General features: G+C 39.0%; 2 protein-coding genes and 1 long non-coding RNA gene across 3 annotated transcripts in view; 1 reads left to right on the top strand and 2 right to left on the bottom strand.

The window, feature by feature from the left end:
* Nucleotides 1-1527: 1527 nt before the first annotated feature.
* vma21 (vacuolar ATPase assembly factor VMA21) lies at nt 1528-3820 on the bottom strand. Its single transcript, XM_077531826.1, has 3 exons — nt 3630-3820; nt 3366-3475; nt 1528-2205 (listed from the first exon to the last, which is right to left on the bottom strand). Exons 1-3 carry the CDS (start codon nt 3689-3691, stop codon nt 2066-2068), a joined length of 312 nt encoding a protein of 103 aa, XP_077387952.1. The 5' UTR covers nt 3692-3820; the 3' UTR covers nt 1528-2065.
* A 297-nt stretch (nt 3821-4117) lies between these two features.
* LOC144025605 (uncharacterized) lies at nt 4118-8023 on the bottom strand. The gene is made up of 2 exons (XR_013284924.1): nt 7749-8023; nt 4118-4681 (listed from the first exon to the last, which is right to left on the bottom strand). It is a non-coding gene; the product is annotated as an uncharacterized LOC144025605 (long non-coding RNA).
* Nucleotides 8024-10934: 2911 nt separating this feature from the next.
* Nucleotides 10935-15701, top strand: part of ergic1 (endoplasmic reticulum-golgi intermediate compartment 1) — a 105130-nt gene continuing 100363 nt past the window's right edge. The window contains exon 1 of the mRNA XM_077531824.1: nt 10935-11019. The gene's annotated coding sequence lies outside the window, so the exon portion shown is untranslated. The remainder of the gene's footprint in view (nt 11020-15701) is intronic.

Genomic DNA, 15701 nt, shown 5'->3' with positions numbered 1-15701 from the left:
GTCAACCCGAATTGGGCCACTAGTGACATGTCTCTCTTAGGTGTTCTCGTCTGGCGTGCGCGAAGGCATTTCCCGTGCTGTTAAGCACCGCCTCTGCGGTCCGTGTACTTTTTGGCCATTCGTTTTTCCTACTGAAGCAAGGAAACGGGAAACAAACCGATTTCCGTTTTTTTTTTTTTTATTTCTTTATTTATTTTTTATTTATATGAACAAATAACGGGAAACGAATCGTCTCCCGTTTTTGTTAACATAAAAATGAAAATGAAAAACGGGAAACGAGCCTTATCCGATGTTCTATTATGTGTTTATTTAGCACAAATCGGGAAATGAAATGTGGCCGTAAACCCTTTTTCGCAAGCTGGTTTCTCCTTGACCCGGAAGCCGTTCATCTTTTGCGGCACGTCACAAGCTGCTGCTACAGTGTAAGGTTGCTGCCCCCTAGTGTCTATTTCGAGGCCTCTGACAGACAATGATCTGAGAGCCACCTTCGGACATTTCTCTCCGAAAGTCCTCTTATAGGCCCAAATTGGCTACACAGATGTGTAGCGATTTCACTAGACGTCATGCCGTTAGTTTTCATTTCCACTATCAAGTTGTGATAGCCATCTAAAGCCATGTTTGGAAGTCCCGAAGAATAGGCGCCAACAGGGAGCTAAAAATAGACACTAGGGGGCAGCAAGCTGCTACTGCAGCAGCAGCAGTGACGCGCCGCAAAAGATGAACTGCTTCCGGGTCAAGGAGAAACCAGCTTGCGAAAAACGGTTAACGGCCACATTTCATTTCCCGTTTTGTGCTAAATAAACACATAAAAGAACATAGGATAAGGCTCGGGCTCGTTTCCCGTTTTTCATTTTTATTTCAACAAAAACGGGAGACGACTCGTTTCCCGTTATTTGTTCATATACATCAAAACAAAAAACGGAAATCGGTTTGTTTCCCGTTTTCCGTGTCCTTGCTTCAGAAGGAAAAACGAATGGCCGAAAAGTACACGGACCCTCTGGCGGTCCTTCCTGACTTATAGAACCTTTCGTAACTTTTGTTACAAAATATTTTTTACATAATTCCTGAAACACTGACTGGGTTGTTTATTTACTCAACTGCAGAGTTCCAGGCATCAATTTGGGGTTAAATGTAATTTGTTACGGGTGATAAGAACCGGCTACAAATAGTGAAAAACCTTGCCCCTGGCATTGTTTTCCCAAATATAATTTTGTATTCATAGCTTAAACTATAAATAAACCAGATAAAAAAAATCAAACACATCTTACGACACAACCTTTAAAAATAGTTTACACATGGTTATTATTGAACATTTTAACATTAATAAAGGAAGCTTGTATAATATGTATTGTGTAATTTTCTCCCAATCTCCAATTTATTTTGGGTCAACTTCACAGTGGTGTGGTGTCAAATGTCCAAAATCAACCCTAAAAAATAAAGTTACTGCTTTACGTGACTAGCATTGGTTTATGAAGTTTATCAACCAGAACAAAACAATAGCTTGTGAAAAATAATCAAACAAAGGTGTTCACATTCTACTTCACGAGTTTATTCAACTAGTTCACCAATCTGTTTCACACTGACGTTTACGTATCACAAAATTACAGCCGTACGAAAACGCTGTACAATGTGACGTTGGAGGTGCCACGGAACTTCCCTGAAACAGAACACCCCCCCAAAAAAATGTGACAACATGCAATGCAACTGCAAATTCTTACTTCCGTATGTTATGTTGAACTCAATAAAGTATTGAACAAGTAAGCAAATCGAAATTGTGATGGTCAAACAATTTTGGAATTAACGGCTCAACAAAGCAAAAGGGAAGATGTTTTGCTACATGTCAGACTTGTGACGGTTCGACAAATAAAAAAAAAAAATAAACATCTCCTAAAAACTAGCCTCTTAAAAGAAGAAATCAAAGGGACGTTCATGAGCCTGCATTGCAGTAAATTCAAGCCCAGCACACCAGAACTGTCTCAACCGATGTAAAGTGTTGATGCGAGGTAGCGCTTGGGGCTGCTCTGAGGATCCTTTCCCAAGGTTTGCGCATCTCCTTAGATCTTCCTTAATCGTGTTTGGACTTCCCTTTGGGCGTGCCTTCGTTCCAGGCCACGTAAACAAACAAGGCCAGGACCACGTGCACGGCCAGCACGGCGACGATGGCGGCGTAGAAGTAGCTATCCGTGCTTGACATCTTCATCGAGCCTGAGAAGAAAACAGATTTTAATGCGTGTGCATAATTTAAGTGTCTTACATAACACTACACATATTTTTTAGGAATAAAACCTTGGCCTTGTTTTTGATAAAACTGGTTTACTACTGTATTGTAATGTTGGTCATAATAGTGGACTTGGAGAGACTTTTTTTTTTTTTTTTTTTTTAAAGGTAGTAATTGAGGCAAAAGATTTACCAATACTTCTCTAAAGAGGAATTCCAAAGTTAAATGTTTTCCCCACAGATAAAATGTTGACATTTCTTAGTTTTTTTTCTGTATATATATTTTTTTATTATTTAAATGAGAACGAAACCTGTTTCCTTATCAATATATAATGCATAGTTGATTGTTTTCACAAAGTATCTTCAAAATATAGGGATATTCAATACCACTTTATATAAAAAAAGGAAGAAAAAAAAAGAACGATGCCTTGTACAAAACCAACTCTTAAGGCGTCATATATACCGAAACCACTAATAAGTTTGATACATTAAAAAAAGAAAAGAGAGGTCAATTTGCAGAAAGACTTATACATATCCCCAAAATTATGTAATTAAAAAATATATATATACTGTATTAGAAGCAAGCAGTTAAGAAAATGGATGGATGGATATACTGTATTAAAAAAATAAATAAAAAAATAATAATCATAATAATCTGGAAAACGGGCAAAACATTTTTGAAACAAATTCTGAAAAAGATGGGGAAATTATAATAATAATAAAGGATACAATTCTGGGAAAAATATTCCAAAAACAAACAAAGAAAAATCTATATTGATTTACTTCAAGCGCATCTCCATATTAATTTCTACATCACAGTAAACTATATCCACAAAAATTGGCAAATTTTTAAATGAATACTTTTCTGAAAGTGTTAAAAAAAAAAAGGCAACTTATTTGGCTGCAACTCACGTTTTGACCGCTTATGGTATCTTCTATCTAGATGTGTCACGAAATTTTATACAAACTATTTTAGCATTTGTGCTATGCAATGTATTTAATGTTTCCACTAAAATAAATAATTCAAGGTAGTCAGGCTGGCAGGCACCAAGGAATATTAATGAGTCTATTTGTTCATGAACGTATTTGTTTTGAATATTTTTTCATATGGCAAAACAAACTCCAGACGGCGCTGCACAAAAGCTCACCTTCAAATATGTAAGCCTTTGACGCGAAGTATAAGCCAATCGGTAGCGTCACCATGAGGATAGTGAAGAACAACAATGTCCTGAGGGCTGAAACCAAGGAGCCTTCATTCCTGCAAGGAAGTTGCACAAACAGGCAAACACACTCGTCGGTCACAAGGCATCTCCTGTGCGGATACGTTTGATGTCACGTTGGGAGCAGACTGCAGACACACTAAGCTAGCTACGGAATGGACACGAGAGGGGGCAAAAAGTGCCTTTTCTTACGTTCTAAATTGAGGCGGGGGTCCGTCCAGGGTGTCCGCTGACGCGTTAATTGATCCGTCCATTGTTTTGTATGTGGATACCCGATGATGCAATATTTTTTAAGAAGTGGAGGAATAACCTGCATTCGACAGCGCGAACGAACCTTCCTTGTTTTGTGTTACTTCCGCATCAAGTCACGGGACCGTCACATGACCATGTTCAATATCGCGAGAATTGCGAGCTGACGTTCATATTGGCACATTTTTTGACCGTCATTTTATTTACTTATTCTAAAATGGTCACAAGATTGCAATGTACACTTTATAATTGAAATGTACTTTTTCCCCTACATAATACATAAAACAACACCATCAACATTAGTCTTTTCAGCCAGGCAATTCAAAATCAAGACATATTCAGAAAAAAACGTTACTTTTGTCACGTTTGGAGGTTTTCCGTGTTGGTGTGCAGGCATGAAGCTGTCCCAGAGCATGGAAGGAGCCAAGAGGTTGGTGTCACCTCAAAAGAGTGTTTATTTTATTTAAAAAAATAAAAATAAATAAATAAAAATAAAGGTGTTGTTTCACAGTGTAACAGAGTAAAAATAAAAACTATGAAGAACAAAACTAGATTAAATTATTATTATTATTTTAAAGCATCAGTGATTAAAATGATGTCTTTGCATTCCCGTCTTCGCTTTAAATTTGCATCTTCCTGAGTCACCGACAGGTGTCGGTCCCATTGTTACATATGTGCTGCAGTGGCTCCTCGACATGAGAAAAGTTTGTTGATGTATTATGTGCGCACATACAAGTTGGTTTGGTGTCATGTGGGGACATATGCATGCACGATCCATTGCCGTTACTGTGAGACTGTGCTAATAATTGCCTTAGAGGTGAAAAGCCTTCCTTTATTACATTGTTCAAGTGGGAAATGTTTGCCGAGATCTGCTGCATGGCCTCTGCGCTGTGTCTTGACGAGTCCTCTATTAGCTTCAACATCCTCTTCCAGCACTTCGGGGTCAGTTCCAACTTTCTGTTCAGCTGGCCATTGTGGTGGTTGCTCAGGTTTGCCTTGAAAAAAAAAAATGTTATCAGGATTGAATAATTCATCAATTTCAAAACTGACATTGCAATGTAGTAGCATGATTTTGTAAAAAATAGCAAAGGCTGTAATTGGAACACTTCAGGCCATCTCTTGATTAAAATTTGCTGTTGACCAGTTCAATCCTAGTTATGACACACGTTCTGTGCCAGTGAACGTGTACTAGCTTGTAACATAAGTGCTGGATCACAGGTTCAAATCCAAGTTGGTATTTTATTATTATTATTACTATTATTTTTATTATTACAACAGCCTATAATGCCTTGAGGATTATAGTAGCCTATAATCCAGGGATGGGCAAACTCAGTCCTCAAGGGCCTAAGTACTGCAGAATTTTGGAGGTTTCCCTCATCCAACACAAGCTGATTCCAATCATTAGGATTGTTATCAGGCTTATGCAAAGCTTGTTGATGATATGATCATATATCAGCTGTATTGGAGAAAGGAAACAGCTCCAAAACCTGCAGGTGTTGCTCACCCCTGTTATATTCGGTGACAAAACAGAATGAAAAGTTTGGCGATTGACCAATCAGAGCCGTTCAAGGCAAAATAGTGTGTTGCAATATTCATTGACAAACAAAAATTTTATATATATATATATATATATATATATATATATATATATATATATATATATATACATATATATATTAGGGCTGCACGATATTGGAAAAACATGCGATATGCGATATACTTTATGAACATAGCGATATCGATATTATTGCAATATTTAACATGTAGCTAAAGAAATTACATTTTTATTATCTAATGAAAGAAAAACATTTTTAATGCGACAAAATAAGCAACCTTAATGTAAACTTAGTTAATTAATTGTAATTATGTCTTGATAATTTTCAACTATTGGATGGCGATGCACGTTTTAGTTAGCATCTGACTGGTCAAATTCATATAAAAAGCATAAAATTCCATATAAAACTTATTGCATGCCTTTGCGATATGCATATTGCAAGGGCCAATATCGCGATATCGATATTTTTTCCATATATTGTGCAGCCCTAATATATATATATATATATATATATATATATATATAGACCAAGACACAAATGTGAACCGACCTGTTTGTCGGTGATGAACTAGAAGACGGTTCCTCTTTTATGTATTCTACTTTTATGTATTCTTTTTTTATGTGTTCTTCTTTTACGACATCTTTATTGATGACATCATCTTTCATGACATCTTTTTTTTTAAAGTCTCCTGGTTTCAGGTCTTCTTTTAAGTCTTCTTCTTGTATGTCCCCCGTCTCAATACCAGCGTCCAAGGGACATGTACCAGGCCCCAAATATCCTCACACAGCTCGAAAAACAAGAGCACCGCGCTTCCATGGCCATGTCGGCGTCCGGTGTGGGTACCATATGTGTTCGGCCTGCCAGATCCATTCGGGGGCCTTCGCGTCTGGTCGGCGCTTGCCGATGACGTCAGTACAGCAAGCGAGCAGTGTCAAATGTGTTCAAGTTGGTTTGGTTTCCTAATTTAGCTGTACACGTATCACAATACATCACAAAAACAGTCGTAATGATTATAGGAACACATTAGCACGTCAACTGACAATATACGTCCCATCGCAGTTTTACTTTTTTGCATTTATGTGCTATTTTACCTCAATTTTTTTATATTTATTTTATCTAATGTATTTTTTCAATCTATTTCATTATTTAGTCAATCTTAAAGTATCCTGCTTTTATACTTACGTTTATTTACGTTTTTGCAATCTCAGCCCATACATTTTGTTATTTAAATTACATCTTTAATATTTTCTTGCCAATGTCTCCTCAGAGGTGACACTGCACTGTGAGTTGCGGAGGGTCGTGCGTATTGCAGAAAATAATTACTATGATGATGATAATTAGGGGTGTTAAAAAAAAATTCACACCTTGAGCATGGAAGAATGTTATATGAACGGAACATTAAGCCTTAATATTTTTATTTTAATGCTGTTCAAACATGAAACAGATTACAACCTCTATAAGACTGAAATTTCAGATAAATAAATAATACATTTTCATATAAATCTTACACTCTACAAGCTTACTGATTAGTATTTTCTAAATATGAATGAAAAAAAATCGCAACAATCGACTTATAAATTCGTATCGGGATTAATCGGTATCGAATCGTGACCATTCGTATCGGGATTAATCGGTATCGAATCGAATCGTGACCTGTGAATCGTGATACGAATCGAATCGTCAGGTACTAGGCAATTCACACCCCTAATGATAATGAAATGATGCAATTATTGCCTGAGATGTGACATTTCCTCACCAATATGTTCTGTACTCAGCCTCAGGTTATTAGGTAACTACGAATTTACTTGTAACCTGCATGTGTGTGCATGTGTGTCTCATGGACTATTGATATAAATATTAATCAAAGGTAATGGCCTACTACCGTAAATTCGAAACTCATAAGTTAACTTAATCAACTACAGTAGCACATTTTACTTTTTCTTTAAAGATGTCAAATGCATTAACGAATCAATGAATGACACATGAATGAAGGAATGCACAACTTTTCTTTATATGTTCAGTATTTTTTTTTCCTTCCACAAAACAACAACAACAAACAAGTCTGAAAGGGTTTCACGGCAAACCTTTAATCCTAGACAAGGGAAGACGAGAGATCAATACATTAGAATAGCCACGGTGAGATGTAATTGATTGATGATGATTGATGAATGATTTTGACGCGTTACGAATCCTTGCCTTTTGGGTCGCCGAACAGTTTGATCCAGTAGTGCGGCTGTGATAAGTCCCATTAGATAAATAATAAATTTCTTCGTAAAAAGCGTCCATGTTTTCCTCCAACGACTGTAAAGTTGCCTCACCAATCACAATCGTCGACATCTCAGCCAATCCTGTAGCGTAAAACGTCTTAGCCAATCCTGTAGCGTAACGTCATCTGTAGGCGAAGGACCCCGAATGGATCTGGCAGGCCGAACACATATGGTACCGACACCGACACCTGTGTGCAGCGCCTGTTCGTATTTGACTCGAATGTTGTTGTTTTTTTTACCTTAGTGGTGATCTGAGCTTTCGTTATGGCATTGGCGTGGTGAAGGAAATCCTTGCCTGTCGCCGGATGCTTCGGATATCGTGCCAGAAACGCGTCCGTTACGTCAGCATATTTTGACTGGCAGGACTCCCAGTCAACATTCTCGCGCAGTTTTGCCGTTTTGAAGTCACGCGTGACCCGAAGCAGAAGTTCGACCTCGTCGTTCGTCCACGCGAAGTTCTGCGGCATCTTTTGTGAGTTTGTTTGTGTCGGTCTGACGGACTTCCTCTTCGCTGTTTAGATGACCTTCTGTTGTTATAGTGCCACTTACAGGCTTGGCATATATACTACATCAATTAAATCAAAACAACACAAAAACAAAACAAAAAAACATGGCACATTTGATTGCTATTGTTGTCAGTGATTAATAGTAAAAGTTGAATAAATAAGTCAACGATATTACATAGGAAAGAGAATAAGTATCTAATTTTAATTTGCGACTCACATTGATGCCCTTTGAGAGTTTTGTGACTAAGGACTATATCTTGACATGATTTTTATCACGCTCTTTTTTTTTCTTTCTTTATCTCATTTGATTGGGTCAGTTGCAAGTAGTTGCAGTCATGAGATGTTGATGAAAGTCGATGTGACATTGCTTGGAGGCAACATAATCAGGTGGCAAGGAACTGTCTGTATACTGTACATGTATATTTGCCAAGATTGTCACTGAACTACTTGGTATCAATTATGCAAGTGTACAACTGAAGGTGAATTATTTAAAACAAGTGTACATTGAATTAGCTATTACTTCTCTATTTTTCTTGCTGTTGATAAGCCATGAGGTGGCTTTGAAACTAATATTGACATGTGAACTTGCCTTAATTGAACTAAGATTATGTGATTTTGTTGGATGTGATTAATATAAAATCATATGAGATGGTGGCAGGGCCATCTTTTGTTTCTCGAATAAACTCCACTACTATGGTATCACCTCGGTATGATAGATTTAGATGTGTCAAAAGGACTTTATTAGTCCCCTTCATTTCTTAAGCGTTGACAAATGACAATGAGGATCTTATCGGATTTCATTTAAGGATGGAGGTTATTGCAAGGCTACGCTAAATTATTTTTGGGGGGTCATTACAGACTGACTTCTGACTGTACTTCATAATCTGCCCAAGCGTCAAAAAATGAATAAACAAAAGTCAGGTCCACCACTTTCTGCACCTTTATTGCAAATATTGGCAACACGGGCTCACCTATTATTTATTTACTTATTTTTGCTTCATTTTAAACCTTGAAATTGTTACCTTAGCACAAATGGAGTAGCTGCATGATAATGAGATGCATTGCCTCATCACTGTATGTTGCGTGGTGTAAATAATAAGTGCTGGATCTGCTCAATATTATTTTGAATTTATAAAAAAAAAAAGTCTTGACAACACAACTACATATATAAATTTAGAGATGGAGTACTGGCTGTTTTTTCTGGCAGTGTTGATCTCCCCAGTGGAGCAGCACTTTCTGCTCTAGTTGGCTTCTTCGCTGGTCGGTTCCTCAAAACACATTTCCGATAAAAAAAATAATAATAATAATAAAAATAAAAAAAGGGGCACACAAAAGACACGAGTCACAAACACGAGTAGTCCGCTGATGCATTATCAGTCCAACATGTTGAGAAGTGGAACGTCGATGCCAAGAATTGCAAAATAGGACAGGAATTATTTTAAGGTTGTATTATTATCACGGTAGATGTTCAACTTTCACAGCAGATGTACTGATGTCAATTTTAGGATCATAAATAATGTACAGAGGTGTTTGTTGGTAGAATTGTTTAGCTATTCTGCGGTGGGGCAAACATCTACGTTCTCCTAATTGATAAAAAAAAATCATAACATGTAATAGCAATCACAAACTTTTATTAGCGGTACTGCCTTTAAAAAGGGGAAGTAAAAAAAAAATGTTGACAATATGTTCTATGCAGCCCCACTAGTCTAAATATGGATTTCTGGTTGATATTATGAAGCAAAATCTATCTAGGCATTTTTATCCATCCAATTGATTTATGTAACGAATGGCTATAATAACTCATACAGCCAGCAGCCAGACACTATGTCTGAATAAGGTTTGCACAGATATCGCACTTCGCCTGTGGAGGACCAAAACTGCCAAAATTCAAAATAAATAAATGACTAAATAAATAAATGACTAAGAGTGAAAATAAAAATGAATATAAAAAAATATAATTCGAAAATTATATATAAAAAAAATAAATATAAATGGAAATAAATCAATTTTTATTTTCACATTTATTTATTTATTTATTTATTTATTTAGTCATTTATTTATTTATTTAGTCATTTATTTATCTATTTGTTTAGTCATGTATCTATTTATTTTGAATTTTGGCAATTTTGGTATGGAGGACCAAAACTGCCAAAATTCTAATTAAATAACTAAATAAATGACTAAATAATAAATGACTAAATAAATAAATGGAAAAAAAGTGAAAATAAAAACGGATTTATTTCCATTTATATTTATTTTTTTTAATATAATTTTCGAATTCTATTTTTTATAGTCATTTTTATTTTCACTTTTAGTCATTTATTTATTTATGTAGTCATTTATTTATTTTGAATTTTGGCAGTTTTGGTCCTCCATATTCGCCGTCACTAGCACAAAAGAAAAAAAGGACTCTAAAATTCTTGTGATTCTCTTTTTGAAGCACAGTAAAGTGCAAAGTCCACAAAACTTTGGTTGAATTCCAAATTGTACCACTTTTACATCATTTGACTTTGGAAGCTCTACTGTAGACTCAGTATTTAGTCCTTAGCGCCATCTAGTGGTCAAAAAATAGCATTAGAAGCACACAGGAGCACGCACACTACGGTGGCTCAGAGAGACCACATTTCGCAAGTTACCACCAATTCTTATTTTGTGTGAGCAAACAAACATGTTTGGCGAGTGACAGCGACTTGGAAGCCATTGTGAAGCTTGGCGAGTGATGCCAAAAGACTGAGTGAGCCGGAATTATTTAAAAAAAAAAGAGCTAAGGGAAGTTAGTTGGAGCGATAGGCTGAAGTAGCTAACAAGAGTGGCTAGTGGGAGGAGCTAGCCCAAATCACGGGAGTTAATGACAACCACCTGCAGCCCCCAGCTGTGGAAGATAAACTGCGGTTGACCCATTGACACTCTATTCAAGCACCACCCTGGCTAAATACATTTGGCAAGTTGTTCTTTTGGCATCTGAAGAAGGAAGATGGCGGCGAAACATGGCAGCTTTAGTAAGGTGAGACTACAGCCATATATATGCACAAAAAATACGTTTGTGCGATACAACATAATTTTTGCATACTATTGACATAAACAGTAAGTTTTTAAAACAAATTAATTATTAGTTCACCACTCGTTGACGCTAGGGATCAATGAATGCCAGAGAATTCCAAACAAAACAAAACATGAATTTATCAAATCCTATAATGTAAGCAAGCTATTTCGTTCTGATGTCTCCTTCAAGTATAAAACAAACCACTTGCCAGAAACATACAAATATTACTGCAGATGAAAACAGCCGGTAAAACAAGTGGCCAATATTTTCCCTGTAAACATTTGAAAAAGCAAAACGCAATTACACTAGATGGTTTGTTGCAATGAGTTTTGGGAAAATCAGCTGCAACTGTCTCTGGCCGGCCACATGAGCGCCCCCGTTATGGTAGGATTAGGAATTTTAATAAAACAACCACATCAAAAATAGGAGCTTAATAAAAGGTCATGTTCTCAACGGAATTAGAGTGTATAGAATTGGAAGTTCAATAATGGGTTGGCTTCCCTCTTGGCTTGGCACCTCTGACCTCGTGAATAGGATTTCCCATGGTTCCAGCGATGCCCTTTTGCATTCTTCATTTTCCTCCATGCTGGCAAGTCAAATGAAGCTCCGCTCGCTACACCTGTTGTTTGGCTCAAACGTGTCCTTAGCGACGTAGGATAAAATCTTCATATAAATAGATTGGCAGCTGAGCATACACGTAGCAATTAAAGCGTTGTTTGTGAAGGACTGTGAGATGGAAAGTTGTACCACTGTGACGTTTGCCAACTTATTTCGGCTGTCAGTCAAAAACAACAGCCTTTGATATGAATAATCCCAGAGGAGTGGAACATTACAAACTGGAATAACTTCATTTTCATTGCAATACTGTGAAGTGTTCTGTTTAATGCAGAGTACATTAATATTCATTAACTTTTTTAAGTACTTGTCCTTTTGGTCGCCAGTAAATGACACTTATAATGGAACTTTTAATTAATTAAAAAGTGTTAATCTGCCCTTCCTCGGTGGCAGGGCCCCGGGGGTGGATGAGATCCGCCTGGAGTTCCTAAAGACTCTGGATGTTGTGGGGCTGTCGTGGTTGACACACCTCTACAACATTGCGTGGACATTAGGGACAGTGCCTCTGGATTGGCAGACCAGGGTGGTGGTCCCCCTTTTTAAGAAGGGGGACCGGAGGGTGTGTTCCAACTATAGAGGGATCACACTCCTCAGCCTCCCTAGTAAGGTCTATTCAGGGGTGCTGGAGAGGAGGGTCCGTCGGGAAGTCAAATCTCGGATTCAGGAGGAGCAGTGTGGTTTTCGTCCTGGCCGTGGAACAGTGGACCAGCTCTACACCCTCAGCAGGATCCGCGAGGGTGCGTGGGAGTTCGCCAACCAGTCCACATGTGTTTTGCGGATTTGGAGAAGGCGTTTGACCGTGTCCCTCGGGGAGTCCTGTGGGGGGGTGCTTTGGGAGTACGGGGTACCGAGCCCCCTGATACGGGCTGTTCGGTCCCAATACGACCATTGCTAGAGTTTGGTCCGCATTGCTGGCAGTAAGTCAGATCCGTTTCCAGTGAGGGTTGGACTCCGCCAAAGCTACCCTTTGTCACCGATTCTGTTCATAACTTTTATGGACAGAATTTCTAGGCGCAGCCGAGGCGTTGAGGGGGTCCGGTTTGGTGGCCTCAGTATTGCATCTCTGCCCTTTGCCGATGATGTGGTGCTCTTGGCTTCATCAAGCCGGGATCTCCAACTCTCACTGGAGGGGTTCGCAGCCGAGTGTGAAGCGGTTGGGATGAGGATCAGCACCTCCAAATCCGAGACCATGATTCCCAGTCGGAAAAGGGTCTCAATTTACTGGTCGATCTACGTTCCCACCCTCACCTATGGTCACGAGCTGTGGGTCGTGACCGAAAGAGCGAGATCCTGGATACAAGCGGCCGAAATGACGGGAGGGACTCAGAGTTGAGCCGCTAATCCTCCGCGTTGAGAGGAGCCAGCTGAGGTGGCTCGGGCATCTGGTTCGGAAGCCTCCTGGACGCCTCCCTGGGAGGTGTTCCGGGCATGTCCCTCTGGCGGGAGGTCCCGGGGACAACCCAGGACACGCTAGAGAGACTATGTCTCTCAGCTGGCCTGGGAACGCCTTGGGATCCCGCCGGTGGAGCTGGTTGAAGTGGCTGGGGAGAGCGAAGTCTGGGTTTCCCTCCTAAAGCTGCTCCCCCCACAACCCGACCTCGGATAAGTGGTAGAAGATGGATGGATGGATGTTAATCTGCCCACTTCTCTTCTATCCCAAGGTCTGTTTTCAGTGTTTCCCCATCTTAAAAATAACTAATAAGTCTTTTAAGAATTGACTATCCAATCAATTATTCAATTACTGTACTCGGATAGTTGCCCCGCCCCCCATTTTGTGGCAGAAATGTTTGTGTCAACCAACATTAGCCAAGTTAGCTGATTTCCCCCCCCCCCCCCAATTCCTAACAATTCATTTATTAAACACAATTTAAGCACATATGTAAGTATCAAACCTATCTTCAAGGCTGACTGCCAAATACTATATAGCAAGATTTTTTTTTTTTCGTTTTATGCTAGCACAAGATCTTTCGTCAAATGACAAATTGACGTAGCTGAGATCATATCTATGTACTGGACCGTTTTTGTTGGTGATCTGCCAACACTGACCATTTTTGTGTTATGAAAAAAACATTACAAGAAACAAGGAGCATGGGAAGACATCATGAAGTTATTTAAAAATCACACAAAATTCCCACTGCTAAATATGAATCCATTAAAAAAAAAAAAAAAAAAAAGTCAAAACATTTGATGCAAGCAATGTTCATCATCCGTATTTCCTCCACTGTTTCGCCTCCTTGGACCCACGACACCTAAAAACCTCCCGGTATGATTTCGACCCAAAGCCCATCGGGACATGTATGAACACATTATATGCATGAGAACACATGGAGCACTAAATCCAACGCGCAAATCCATTAGGAGGCTGCAGTCGCAGAGACGTGCGCCGCTGTAAAATGCAATGGTGTGCAAGAGCTGTCGAAAATGCCTGCGTGCCAAGACGAGCTGCATCGTTGCAAGGCCATCAAGTCCATGGAATGCTTCATTGCGCTTTCATTTTGTGGTAATTGTGTTAGAGGCGTCAGTTTTCCAAATCCTCTTTTATCTCTCACTAATTACCGTTTTTTTTTTGTGTGTGTGTGTTATTTTCAGTGTAATCACTTAGTTGCCATCATCCTTGGAAACAATTTTTACAAGAGTGGCCTTGTGATAAACGTTCAATGATTTTAAGTAGGTGCACAACTGAGAACTTTTAATGAATGACGTGATAGCTGGAGAGGGCAGCCAAATAGATTTTGAAAAGGTTATTAGAAACACAATATAAAGAACGCAGTGTACGGTCTTGTGAAGTCCCCAAGTGCAAAGAACGTACTGGAGAATGTTCTTTGCGAATCTCGTTGTGAATTTGATCGCCTGTGTATTTATATTACTTATAAGTTGGGCATTTCGGCGGAAGGTCTGTCAATCCGTCAATGACAAACACACATTTTGTTGACGATTGACAGGAAACTTAGATTTTTTGGGGGTGTGAAAAATGTATTAATTTAAGCACTGACGGAAGTGGGTTTTCGTCGGTGCTCATTTTGCTGCACAATCGACGAATGGCGGATTGTCGTTTCGGCTTAAATATCGTCGGGTTGACGGTGACGGAAGTGTGTCGCAACCGTTGACGATTTCCGAATGACGGGCGCTTAAAATTCATTGACGCACTCACCTCTGATAATTTCCTATAGTCGAGCATTCACAAGCAACAACCAACTAGTGCTGTCACTATCGAATATTTTTAGAATCGATTAATCTATCGCGCTACAGACAGTTGATAGTCGCACCTTCCACCTTCGAAAAGAGAAACAACTTGTAGATTAGTGCGTGTCTATCAGCTGTATGCGGGGCGCCGCGCAGTGATACGAATGAACAGAAAAATAGTGCCCAGTGGTCATGGAGTCTGACTTTTTTTCAGGAAGGATCTTTTTAATGCAAATGTATCACTCTTTTGAACACATTGTTTTTAGAAGAAAAACGCTTTATTTCCGTGACGACAGCTAACTTGCCAGACTGTTTTCCTCTCGTCCAACACCGGACCAGAACTTGTGTCACAGAATGCTGTCAGGGGTAAGTCAGTGCTGATCGCACACCACTGGGGGTGAGGATGAAATTGAGATTCATGTCAAAAAATCTGAACTATCTCTTTAAGAAAGCTGACAAGAACAACACCTGGGTATTGCGTACTTTCAATTGGAACCGTAGCCTACTTGGGTGGCCTGCGTTTGACGACGCTTCACAAGATATTATATCACATATTGCAAAACGGCTAGAATGAACCCTCAGTAGAAAGTTATTTAAACGTCCACACCAAAGTTGTTCAGGAGATATAGTGACTAACTGGCTGCAAACCTCTAATGTAATTTTGCAAGGGGATTTGTTCAGTTTAATTTATTTAAAACCAACGTGCCAAAACAAATTAATTTCCACCTTTAGGACACTCGGCGCGACAACTGGCGAGTGGGAGAAATCCGTCTAGGTCGATAGATGAGAGGATGATGGCAGGGAGAGGAAGAGGAAGGATGACCCTTGCCATTAATCTGTGACTC

The sequence above is a fragment of the Festucalex cinctus genome, chromosome 9 (assembly GCF_051991245.1).
Source record: "Festucalex cinctus isolate MCC-2025b chromosome 9, RoL_Fcin_1.0, whole genome shotgun sequence".
Lineage (NCBI taxonomy): Eukaryota > Metazoa > Chordata > Actinopteri > Syngnathiformes > Syngnathidae > Festucalex > Festucalex cinctus.
The sequence above is the reverse complement of the archived record's forward strand: the minus strand, read 5'-3'. Positions and strand labels throughout refer to the sequence as shown.

What these genes read in the sequence shown, in the direction of transcription:
- vma21 (XM_077531826.1), bottom strand. Translation starts at nt 3,691, where the DNA reads ATGGACGGATCAATTAACGCGTCAGCGGACACCCTGGACGGACCCCCG. An exon ending in CCCCCGCCTCAATTTAGAAC is followed by an intron (nt 3,476 to 3,629) that starts GTAAGAAAAGGC and finishes ACTTCCTTGCAG; the next exon opens with GAATGAAGGCTCCTTGGTTT. An exon ending in AAAGGCTTACATATTTGAAG is followed by an intron (nt 2,206 to 3,365) that starts GTGAGCTTTTGT and finishes TTTTCTTCTCAG; the next exon opens with GCTCGATGAAGATGTCAAGC.